General features: G+C 41.4%; 1 protein-coding gene across 7 annotated transcripts in view; it reads right to left on the bottom strand.

Moving 5' to 3' along the window:
- PRR5L (proline rich 5 like) overlaps positions 1 to 13,154 on the bottom strand; it is a 135,775-nt gene that overhangs the window by 48,867 nt on the left and 73,754 nt on the right. For all 7 annotated transcript variants that reach the window (XM_031942658.1, XM_031942656.1, XM_031942657.1 and 4 more), the window contains 2 exons: positions 12,492 to 12,802; positions 10,067 to 10,147 (listed from right to left, as the gene is read on the bottom strand). In XM_031942658.1, the coding sequence (XP_031798518.1) occupies positions 10,067 to 10,147; positions 12,492 to 12,802 (392 nt within the window). The remainder of the gene's footprint in view (positions 1 to 10,066; positions 10,148 to 12,491; positions 12,803 to 13,154) is intronic.

The following is a 13,154-nucleotide window of genomic DNA, read 5'->3' as shown; positions in this document are numbered from 1 at the left end:
TGCAATATTGAAAAATATCTTCATATGTATTTGGAAAATAAAATACTATTAAAATATTTTTTTAAAAAAAGGACCCAGTGATCATCTAAACAGAAAAGTCTCTAAGAGAAGAAAATGAGGCTGAAAAAATCTGGTAGGACAGGGGCAGAGGACAAAGAGAGATGCCAGGAAGAAAAGTGTCCAAGGCCTCCTTCCTTGGCTCACGCTGGCTTCTCTGATATTGCAGCCATCTGTGTTAAGGAAAAGGGTAATTAACTGCCACATGTGTATGTATACATGTGGTATCCTGAGGGCAGCCTACCTGAGACACAGAGCCTGGGTTTCCACAAGCACCCGCCAACTGCCTGAGGATGGGGTTCATATTCTAAGAGAGCTCCAGGATTTGCCCATCATCTCCTCGGAGCCTGGGTGCCCTTTGTGGAGTGTAAGCACCAGAAAGGCTAAGCCCCTTTAAAAGTCTGTGTAAGTTGAGTCCTGGCAGAATGCTTTGTATACCCAAGGTGCCTAACAAATAGGTTTAGTGAATTAAATGGAACCAAAAGCTGCCAGCCTAAGTCTTCCATAACCCCTTCCTGCTGAGCTTTCTCTTTCCCAGTCAGCAACTCCCATGTAGAACAAAACAAAACAGGAGAGAATAAAGTGGAAAAGAAACTGGAAAGAAACAGTTACATAACAATGTCATAAACGGCTCTCAGGATATGAGAGAGTTGAAAAGTCGGACGCCCGATGTCTCTGATAATGAAAAATCTCCATCACGTTCCCCTTAGACGGGAGCCCCAGAATTTGGAAAATTTCCTCCTATGTCCCCTCCTCCCTGATGGAAGGAAAAACACTGACCTTCTGGAGGCAAGACTTTTCTGAAAAGCACAATTCTGCTTTTATCTCAATTTATCATCCTCATCCTCCTCCAATTAAGATTTAGAGGGGCATGGCAGAAGGAAATAAGTCTTGGAGTCAGGAAGACTTGGATTTAACTCCTGTCTGGACCTGGACAAATAACTTAATTTCTCAGGGACTTAAATAAAAACAGAGGCAATTCATCCACAAAGATCCTGCCATTGCAGATAGACTTAGAAGACCATATGGCAACATTATCTATATTCTACTATTGTTCTTTTTTTTAAACAAATAACTTAATTTCTCAAGGACTTAAATAAAAATAGGGGCCATTAGACCATCCATAAGGATTTCACTGTCACATACTGACTTAGATAACCATATAATAACATTATCTATGTTCTATTATTGTTTTTTTTAATTTTGTTAAATTTTCCCAATTATGTTTTAACCTGGTTTGCCAGTGTGTCTGATACCTCTAGGTCAACTCTCTTGAAGCCATAATGTGCAAGTAAGGTGGTGATTGAGACATGGAATCACAGATTGGGTCCATAGCCCTACTATTAAGTATTTCACATTTATACAGTGCTTTGAGGTTTGCAAATACTTTACATGCTATTATTATCCACATTTTACAGAAACGTAAACTGAGACAAACAGGTTAATTGATTTGCCTGGGGATACCTAGGTACTAAGTACCAGACACATCATCGCACTGATTCCAAATCCAGAGCTCAATCTATTCTATCACTCTGCTGTCCACTAACACACAATCTGGACTGAAGTTTCTCCAACTGGGATCCAAGAGCCATTTTTAAAGGATGCCATCCAGTTGGGTCAGATCATCCTGATACAATGAGATGGGGGGAGAGGGAGCCATGGGGTCCTGTACTTCCTAGAGGGGGTGAGGAGGAAGGAGAGAACAGATAGGGAAAAGGGGGCTATGTGATCATGACAGAAAAGGGAAATCTTCCTAGGATCCCACAAAATTGGGCACCGGCCACCCCAGGCAGGGAGTCTGGCAGGGACAATCAACAGGAACAAGAAGCAGGGAAGCAGCAGTCTTGGGTTCATTATCTCAATCTCTCCTTCCCTCTGCCACATGTGGCTGTTTACAGGATTTCCTGTTGTGTCACACAAGCAGCAGCCTCTCTGCTCACTGTCATGTCCATGGCAGGTCTCTGCTCTTGGCTCTGGGGCTGAGGACCGAACATCTGGACCCGGGCTAAGCATAAGCTTTAGGGCAGCTGGAAGGCCCTCTGTTCTGGGTGCGTGTGTGGGGATGTCAGGGTAGACGGAAGGGATCAGCTACAGAAACCGCTCCTGATCTGGATCACAGTTTCCCCCTCTATTTTCCCCTCAGTTTCCCCATTTATAAAATCAAAGGACTGGAGGAGACTCTCAAGTCTCTCCATCTTGAGATCCTCTGATCTAAAAGGGCCTTTTTTTGCCTCTTCCACTGCACTCCCAGTTGGCCAGGATTTGCCACATTTCCTGCTACTCTCTTTCCCTTAATCCCCCTTCCCCAAAATGCAGCATTCCTACATTGTCCTCATAGTGCTCAACTGGTGAACCTGATTTTTTGAGCATTTTCTGAGCACGAGAAGATGCAGTAAATCCAAAAAAATGTATAAACATTCTTTTAAAAAGTGATGCAATTTTCACTTTTTTGCTGTTGTTTGCTTGCATTTTATTTTCATCCTCATTTTTTCCTTTTTGATTTGATTTGTCTTGTGCAGCAAGATTATTGTATAAATATGTTTGCATATCTTGGATTTAACTTATATTTTACCATATTTAACATACATTGGATTACTTGAATTTAGGGGAGAAGATGGGGAAAGGGGGAGAAAAACACAAGGTTTTGCAAGGGTTAATGTTGAAAAATTATCCATGCATATGTTTTGAAAATAAAAGCTTTAATAAAATAAAAAGTGATGCAAAAATAAAGGGTGTGTTTATATGTGTGTATTTATACAAGTGTTTATACGTGTGTATGTGTGTGTGTGTGTGTGTGTGTGAGAGAGAGAGAGAGAGAGAGAGAGAGAGAGAGAGAGAGAGAGAAACAGTGTATGTGTGTGTAGGGAAGGCAACAGGAGGAAGGGAACAAAGCCAGAAAAAGGCTGTGAGACAACCACTCTGATACTTGTGTTCCAGACAATGGGAAAAAAAAGACAGAAACTGACCTTGTCCCTACTAGGGCAGCTGGGAGGGAAAGATGAAGTAATCCGTGCTAATGGGAGAGGGTTGGGAAAATGTCCTATAAATGAGACGGTTAGCCTTAGTGACTCCAAGGTCCTTCCAGCTCAGTTCCAAATCTATGACCCCAAGTTCCTTTATTTCTCAAAGCCCAGGTTCAAGAATCACAGGTTTGGGGCTGTAGGGAACCTCAGAAGCCATTTAGTCCATAAGGAAATTGAATGCCATCCAAGAAAGGTGAATTGCTGGTGATCCCCCAAGAAGTTAACAGCAGGTTTCACATCTAAACCTGGGGTTTCTGCCCCAAATCCCTGTGCTCTGCCCACTGGCCGCCTCCCTGGCTATCTCTTCCCCTCCTAGACAAGTGACATATACTTACAGATGACTCCTAGAGGCAATCTCTCTCTATTTGTAGCCTAATCCATAATGGATTCAAAGGATGCTTATGGCAGGTCAGTGGGGAGATGGCGAGGAGGAAAAGCCTTCTTTTTGCCCCCAATTTCCCCACAGTTTTGGATCCTTAAAAGCCTCTGTCAATCCATCTATGATCAGCAGGCCCTGCCAACTGGATGGAAAAATTAAGAAATGGGTTTGTAGCAGCTGCCTGACTTAAACACAGGTTTCAGTTCTGAGCCATCCAGCACAGAGCACAATTCTTGGAACCTCTGCTTTCCTTGAAAACCCTTGGGGTTTCCTTGTCTTGGGCTGTTCCCTCCAAGAAGGGCAGCAGGGAGGGTTAGAGAGAAGGGAGGGGGAAAATCTGAGTTTCCTGTTCTGGACTAGTTCCACGTAAATGCATTTCTGGGGTTCCTGAAACCCCATCTGTGTCAATTTTCTGTATTGAAATATCCTCCAAGAGGGTAGGAGAGCGAGGGTGTGGGGATGTGGTCTAGGGAGCCACAGAGAGGCAAACTCAGCAGTTCCTGGAGCCAGAGAGAAGGGAATGAGAGTGGCAACTCCCATTCCATTCAATCAGATTTGGAAAGGAAAAAAAAGCCAATTTATTAAACTTCCATTCCATCTATAACATTGTATGTGGACAGCATCATGCACATAGTAATTCAAAGCTTCTTCCTCCCTTCTAATCTATCTTGATCATGTAGTTGGCTGATCAATAATTATGTATCATGTTATTAAGTTAACTGATTATTTATTGTTTATTATATACCAGATATTGTAATAATAATAATAGGTAGTATTTAGAGATTTTAGGGTTGATGAGTTGCTCTATTTGTGACATTTAATTTGATCCTGATGATAACCCCAGGAGGTAGGTCCTATTCTAACCCCCATTTTACAGATGAGAGTAACCGAGGCAGACAGAGGTAATAAAACTTGTTCAGGGTCACAAAGCACAAAGTATCTGAGGCCACTTTTGAACTCAGGCCTTCTAAATTCCAAATGTGGCACTCCAAGTCTCCTGCCTAGGCAGGAGGCAGGAGATGTCAGAGGCAGGGCTTGAACACAGATTTCCTCTGCACTGAGCTCAGGTTCCATCTCTTTTTATTTTTATTATATGTATTTAATGAAGGAAAGAAGGAAGGAATGGATAGGAGAAAAGAAAAAAGAAGAGGAAAAAAGAAATATGAAAAAAGGAAGAAGCTATGATAAAGATAATATATAACAATAATAAATTATGATATTAGATAAAATAATACTAGACAAATATTTCTTTGGAAAATAACAAGGGACATTTTTTTTTTGCTCAAAACAGATTTGCCTTCGTAATGACAGTTTGTGTTGTGTTAACAACCAAACTGACTGATATCACTGGACATAAACCTGATGGGCAGCACAAGGCAGGGGAAGTATGTTGGCTCAGGATCACCAGGACTGGACCTGGTTTTTATCTCTCTACAGATACCACCAGCATAACTGTGGTTCTCAGTTTCTTCATATGTAAACTAGAAAGGGGAGGCCCCCAGGATCTCTGCCATCCCTTCCAGCTTTAACTCTATCATCATACGATCCCGTGAGGGTCTGGGTGGGCAGGGGAAGCCAAGCTGGACCTTCAAGTGGGCCTCTGAGGAGGGAACAGGCTCATATGTCATGGAATCCTGACAATTTTTTTCTTGCTCTTTCTTCTGTAGAAAGACACAAAGAGCAGCTGTTTCTCCAGGAAATAAACTTAAGCTGACTTTAAAATTCAGTTCCCATCATTCCTCTTCTGGGAAGCTTTTCCAGCCTGCACACATTTGGCCCTCTGGGAGCTGGGGAATGGACCGGGGTCTGAATTCTGGTACTTGCCTTAGGTGTATGGGGCAAGTCACTTAATGTTACCTGGACCAAATGGAAAGGGATAGGAGATCATTCATTTTACAATAGAGGGAAATAAGATGGAGAAAAGCATTAGGATTTTCTCAAGCTCACACAGGCAGCATAGGATACAAAGTAAGAATTTGAACTCCGCTCCTATGACCCCAAACTTAGCACTTTTTTCCAAGGTATTATGATATAGTTCAACTTTCTCTGACCTCAATTTCCACAGATACAAAATAGGGTTGAATCAGAATTCCCAGCTTCTTAAACTGTGGTTCATATGGGGTATCATAACTGATTATGGAGGTCACAAAATTATGATTTATTATCAGTGTTTGATTTGTATTTGGAACTATTTTATAAAAATTTCTCAGGCGAAAAAGGGGTTGCAAATGGAAAAAGTTTAAGAAGTCTCGAGGTCCCTCTCAGTGCTGTATTTGTGCTCCCATGATCTCCTTCACTGTTTACAACTAATTACATACGCTTTTGGATTACCTGTTTCACTGTACTCTATTGTTAATTCTCTTAAAGTCTTATGGAGCTGAATCTCTCACATGTTTGTATATTATCTTCCCAATGAGACTGTAAGCTTCTCCAGAGGTAAGATTGTATCTTCTACTGTTAGGATTCTCAGCCAGTTTCTTTTACAGACATAACCGTGGACTGTACAACATATAAAGCTCACTTAGTCTAACCTATTTAAAAATGGGAAACTGAGGCATAGAGGGAGTGCAGTAGGAGTTGGGTACTTTTGTGTCCAGAAACATGCAATGAGTTAATGGCAAAAGAGGGCTCTCAGAGGGCTCTGTTATTTTCTTTCAGCAAGTGCATAAAATGGTCTTTTGCACTCTTTAAAGATCTGTGGGGTGAGGGACCTCAGAGAGCATCTAAATCACCTAAAGTAGGTATTTTTTCTACATCATCTGACAAGCAGTCATCCAACCTCAGCAAGAGTATTTCCATAATAAGAATCTAGCCCATTTGGAGCAGGCTCTCTACCCATTGGGAAGTGTTCCATTATAACAAGCTGAAAGATGATCCCCCAAAACCAAGTTCTACCCTCAAGGTCAAAGTGAAATAGTAAAAAGGTGATTTGTTCTGAAATCCATAGATTTCAGATAGATAAAATGAGGAGAAATCAAGGAGGGAGAACAAGGAAGGAAGAACAACTCAATTTTTATTTTACTTCTACTTTCTCAGGCAAGGGAACCGTTTTTTCAAATGGTAAGGACAGAGCAAAAATGGCCATTAGAAAGTTGAAAACTAAGTAAAATAAGGATAAAAAGAAAGGGAAGCTTGCCACTGATAAATTCAAGACATAGGATCATAGATTCTGACCTGATGGAGTCCAACTCTCTGATTTTACAGGACAGAAAACTGAGTCATAGAGAAGTTACTTGCCCAGTTAGTAAATGTCTAAGGTAGGATTTGAACTGATGACTTTTTTATTTCAAGTTCAATACTCTTCTTTGTCTGCTACACCATCTCACTGCCTCAGATCCAGAGGAACTAACTAAATATTCTTGGCTATCAAAAAATTAGTGAATGTGAAACCAGAACTAAGGTCAGTGATCTCTGAACTCTAGGGAAAAGGAGAAGTGTAATAGAATTTAAGAAAGATCAATTTTTGGAAAAGCAAGAGGCCATTGAGTGTCTCTTTAATTGTTGGCAACTTTGTAGAATGTTATTACAGGGATAGTAAAGAACATCTAGAGAGAAAAGTAGTGATCACGAAGAGCTGGAAAAGTTCTTTGATGGGATTCCTTAATGGGCAAAATGAGAATGTTTTAGACAGAATCTATCTAGATTTTAATTAAGTAAATCTTAAGCTATTTTGGGGGATAAGATGGAGAGAGTTGGGCTGGGGATAGTAGAGGTAGGTAAGTTTGGGCCTAGTTGAATAACTGGTCCCCCAAAAAGTCAGTAATAATGATTCTCTGGCAGGTGGGCTCCAGGTATGTACACTGGATCCTCAGCTTCTTAATGATTTTATCAATGGTTTATCAAGTTTGCAGATGACCCCGTACTAGAAGGGAGACCTAATACCCTTCAAGGCAGAGTCAGGAACCCCGAAAAATTTTTGACATACAGCTGAATCTAAAGATAAAATTTATTAAGTATAAATGTAAAGTCTTTCCCCTTGGGTTCCAAAAGTTAATTTTATAATTACAAAATGGAAAAGAGATGGCTAGAGAACAGTTCATCTGAAAGAATATCTATAGAGTTTTAATATACTCAACAGGGCAGGGGAAGGAGCCTCATAAAGTCAGAAAGCACTTGAGGCAGAATTTAAACTCAGTTCTTGTCTCCAAATCCAGGATTTTATTATATCACCTACCCTAGTTGCCTAAAAAGATATAGTATCTGGGACTAGGAAGCGAGAGTTCCATTGGCTTCTGCTTAGTCAGATCACATCAGGAACTGTGTTCAGAAATTAGTGGTCAAAGGATGTCATAAATGGGGCTGAAAATACAAAGAATGGAGAATAAAAATCAGGGGTAGAGGAAGAAAGAAAATCATTCCATAAAAATGTCTTCTCCAAATTATACCTGATTTAGTTGAAGATCCCATGGTCCTAGTGTCCCTTCTGGAACAACCCAGGTATTCCAAGCAATTGGCCCTCCCTGCTCTGCTTCAGGCTTGTAGTTTCTCAAAATCAAAATGCCCTGAAGAGAGCACAACAGAGCCCCCTCCCCACAACCTCCCCAGATTTCCTAGAGTCTCTCCCCTTCTCCCTCCAACCAGCTGAATTACAGGGACTACTGTGCAGGGTAAGACTTCAAGAAAAAGGGGGAAAAATCAAACTTGACTAACCGACATCCCCCACAGTAACAGGAGAGTCATATTTTTTGCTTCAGTGTTTTACTTGTTAAAGAAAGGCAGCTGTGTTTACTTGAGCATGGGTACTTCCAGATGTGGACACATGTGCATGCCAGCATGCTGTATTTAGCTCCAGACCGCCACTCGGCATGAATGCCTGCGTCTACTTTCCATTTTCCAGGAATTGCTCCCTGCAATGGGAGAAAGGGTTTCAAGCCCTGTCAGATACGAGTCTCCTCTTGAGGAAGAGTAGGAGTTGGGAAGGTCCAAAGGGGCATGTGCAAGGAAAAATTTCATTTCTATAAATAAAAGAAATGCCTATTTTATAAAAGAATAACTTATTCTATTCTATAAAAGAAAAACCTGTTTTATAAATGAAAAACCTGCCACATAAGAGAAAAATCTATTTTATAAAAGAATAACTTATTCTATAAAAGAAAAACCTATTTTATAAAAAATTACTTATTCTATAAAAGACAAACATATTTTATAAAAGAATAACTTTTTCTATAAAAGAAAAACATTTTATAAAAGAATATACCTTATTCTATTCTATAAAAGAAAAATCTATTTTGTAAATGAAAAACCTATTCTATAAAAGAAAAATCTATTTTATAAAAGAATAACTTATGCTATAAAAGAAAAACCTATTTTATAAAACATAACTTATTCTGTAAAAGAAAAACATATCTTATAAAAAATAACTTATTCTATAAAGGACAAACATATTCTATAAAAGAATCACTTATTCTATTCTGTAAAAAAAAAACCTGTTTTATAAATAAAAACCTATTATATAAAAGAAAAATCTATTTTAGAAAAGAAAACCATATTTTATCAAAAATAACTTATTCTATAAAAGAAAAACATATAAAAGAATAACTTATTCTATTCTATAAAAGAAAAACCTGTTTTATACATGAAAAACTTATTCTGTAAAAGAAAAACCTATTCCCCTCAAGCCAAGAGACCCCCTGCTGTCATCCTTCAGACTGCCGATAACCAAAGACAGAGTCATGTAGTCGGTTGACGCTGGCTATAACCCTTCCCCCAGCTGATAAGCTCCCCCTGGACTGATGACAAGAATAAAAACGAGCCTTCTGGGAAACAAGCAGCACGCAGGGACTGGGGCAACCCAAAAGTAAAAAAAAAAAAAAAAAAAAAAAAAAGATAAATCCATCAGCACATGGGAATCTTTGCTAGGGGTACAAGTGAGGATGACTTCAATCAGTCATTGAAATCAATCAGCAACCCTTTAGCCGCCCTGACTCTGGGCCAGGAGCTGTAGATGGAAATGTCCAAGTAACACAGTCCCTGCCCTCGAGGAACTGACATTGGGCTTCCAGTGTAGAAGCCTTCCCTGTGACTCTCAGCAGGGTTAACAGAATAAGCCATTTCACTGCCATTTCTTACCTTCAGCTCCCTCTGTACCATGGAAGAGGGGCCTGGGGCCAGCTCAAGATAGAATTCTGGCTCAGGAGCCCCGGATTATCCTGGCCTGGGCCAGCAACTGGGGATGATGGGCAAGGGACTAGGACGCCGGGACCTCGGCTTTCCTATCTGTAAAGTGAATGGGTCGGAGCAGACAATGGCTTTGGGGTTCCCTGGAGACATCATTCTATGATTCTCGGTATGAAATGAGACTGAACATGATCAGGGGAAGTGTAAACAGTCAGTGACTCAGGGGCCCAGACATAGCACGTACTTAATAGCTTTCATAGAGGCAGAGGTTCAACAGAGAAATGGCAGATCTTCACTAAGAAGGTATCGGGACAGATTAAAGAGCCGGCTTGGGTCTGAATTCAAATCCTGCCTCTATCCAGGTTGCCCATGGGTGAATCACTCCCCCACAAGCTAGTGAGGCTGGGAGCTGGGATTTGAACCCCAGACTTCTCAGAGAATTTCCAGCTCTGTCCCAAGGAAAAAAGTCATTCCTTTTAGAGGGTCCTACCTGATGTTTTCATTCAGCAGGAACAGCTCATTGTTCTGCAGGCCTCCTCCTTTGAACACATTGATCACCGCAGTCTGGACACTGCCCAGGAAACACAAGGGAATGAGGCTCTCAAGAAACAGCAACAAAAATCTCCATTCCTCCTTTCCCCCCATAATGTGTCCAGTCCCCAAGCACTTGACTTCAGGCACCAACCCAAAGCCAAAAGAAGTAGAAAGATCAGCAGTCAAAGAGATCCAGCCTCTGAATCTTATTCTGAAGATGGGGAAACTGAAGCACACAGAAGGCAAACACCTTGCCATGAGTCCCAGTCAAACAGCATATAAGGTGGAATTTGAATCCAGGTCATCTCCAAGTCCATTCTTCCTTCCCTCGTTCTTCCAGGGAAATCTCAGACCAAGAGGTACACGGGACCCCCAAGGGTGTCTAGTCCAACTACCCCCTTTCATTTACAAATGATAAGGTGACAGAGAGGACTATGGAAACTGAGTGTGGATCACAAAATAGCATTCTCACTCTTTTTGTTATTGTTTGTTGCATTTTGTTTTCTTATTCATTTTCTTTCCTTTTTATCTGATTTTTCTTATGCAGCAAGATAATTGTATAAATATGTTTATATATATTGGATTTAACATATATTTTAACACGTATAACATATATTTGTTTACCTGCCATCTAGGGGAGGAAGTTGGGAAAGAGAGGAAAATCTGAAACACAAGGCTATGCAAAGGTCAGTGTTGAAAAATATCAGTGATCCCTATATTTATGCCCACCTGCATTTTTGATTTCCTTCACAAGCTAATTGTACAATATTTCAGAGTATGATTCTTTTTGTACAGCAAAATAATGGTTTGGTCATGTATACTTATTGTGTATCTAATTTATATTTTAATATATTTAACATCTACTGGTCATCCTGCCATCTGGGGGAGGGGGTGGGGGGTAAGAGGTGAAAAATTGGAACAAGAGGTTTGCCAATTGTTAATGCTGTAAAGTTACCCATGCATATAACTTGTAAATAAAAGGCTATTAAATAAAAATTAAAAAAAAGAAAAATATCAGTGCATATGTTTTGAAAATAAGAAGCTTTCCAAAAAAATGATAGGGTGAGATAGTATGCCCATGGTCACAGCAGATACAACCAGGATCAAAAGGGGGAGTGCGAGTTCAGTGCCCCAAGACTCAGTATCCACATTGGTAAAATGAAGGGGTACATAGTCTCCGAGATCCCTTTAAAAATCAAATCTAAATCTAGTTCTAAATCTAATGGCCCAGACTGGATTTGAATCCAAACCCTCCAAAAATCAGTGTGAATTTCCATTGTTACTATCCCCCAGACAACCTGCAAGCTTCATCCTGCAAGCTGATGTTCCCTCCTCAATAAAGTGATAACCAAACAGCCAAAAAGGTGCTTTCTGAACCTAAATCTGGGATAACAAGGGCCCACAGCTCCCACTCTCGGGGCACTTTAAGACTCACAACACCCCTGAAAGGCAGGGAGGATGAGGGAGAGGAACATGGGACATGGGACATCTGGTAATGACATGCCTTGTTGGTGACTCGCAGATCACAAGATCTTAGACCCTTAAGGATAAGGGGATGTCCCAGGTCACTGGGATGGAAGCTTATGAAAGGCAGGTCCTGGTTCCCATTTTGTCTTTGTATCACCAGAGTCAAGCCTGCGATAAACACTCATTAGACTAAATTAATTCTTCCAGTTGATCAAACAACTCCAATCCATGCAAAGGAAGAAAAGCAAGTACCCAAAGCCCCCTGGCACAAGGCATTTCTTCACCGGGAGCTCCCTATCTGTACAGAATCATAGGTCTGGCCCCAAATACTCAAAACAAATGGAACTAATTGGCAGCTTGGGATATTGGGTCTTGAAATCTTCAAGGAAATTTGGGTTCAAATTCTACCTTAGACACACCCTCCCTGGGAGAATCATTGACTCTCAGTTGTCCCTTTTTATTTAAAAACTTAACTTTTTGTTTTTTGTTGGACCCAATGGCCTCTTGGGGGCCTTTGCAGATGTTCTATGAACTGCACTCCCTTCACTTCAGAAGCAGATGGAGCTGAAGCAATGTTGCCAGGATTAGTGTGGAGGGTGATAGTAGGATGGCCAGGATTCAATGGAGGCCTTCTGCTCTTGCAGCTCTTCCAAAAAAGAAAGGTTCTAGGGTTGACTTTTCTTCCTCCAAGCAAACCTATTTATACTTCCCATTGAGGTCTTTAGAAAATTACTGATTGAAAAAGTAATCAGCTACCAAGAAACTCTTATTAAGTGTCTCCTTAGGGCTAGATCCTGGGAATTCAGGGGCAGACCCCAAAACTGGCAGCAAGCCCCCTTCCTCAAGGTCAAGCATGGCCACTTTGCTCCCTTTTCCCAACAGAAGACCCATCCCCAAACTTAGCTCCCTCTCACCTGTTCCAGGCCGAATTGGAACTGAGCTGCATGGCCTGGCGGGCAGCCTGGAAGCGGGGCAGGTCACTCAGCACAGGGGAGCTCATGAAGCGGGGTCTCGGCCGCCGAAAGGAGCCCATCTTGTGGAACTCGATGGGCAGGTACAGGGTGGGAGTAGAGCCTCGGGTCATAGGTTCAAGCAAAGGGCCGACTCCTCTCCTTCTTGTCTCCAAGGCCTTAGGGCTCCCAGCTAACAGGGTCCTCTGCTGTCCGGAGCCACTGACCCATGGGGACCCTCGTTCTCTTTTCAAAACCACTGGTTCAGGAGACGCCTGAAAGGAAAGCGCAAGTTTTCACCCACATCTTACAGGAAACCACTGGGGCTTTCCAGCCCACATATCCTGAGAACAGCTGCTGGACGGGGAGATTACATGGGCTCCACACACTTAATGCCAGCCTTGACCAGCATCTGGCTCCACCAGCTGCAGCCATTCTGCTACCTCTGAAATGCCGAGGGAAAACAGCTAGGAACTACTGGACCAGAGGGCAGGAGGGAAGCCCCCTGAGGGCATGAACTGCTGAAAGTCTGTCTCCTACATATCCATATCCTAAAATGTTTGTTGAACCAAATTTGTAGAAGGAAGGTACAAAAACACAGACCAACTAACATCACCCAACAATAAA

Source organism: Sarcophilus harrisii, chromosome 6 (assembly GCF_902635505.1).
Source record: "Sarcophilus harrisii chromosome 6, mSarHar1.11, whole genome shotgun sequence".
Lineage (NCBI taxonomy): Eukaryota > Metazoa > Chordata > Mammalia > Dasyuromorphia > Dasyuridae > Sarcophilus > Sarcophilus harrisii.
Note: the sequence above shows the minus strand (reverse complement) of the source record. Positions and strands in the feature narration are given on the sequence as shown.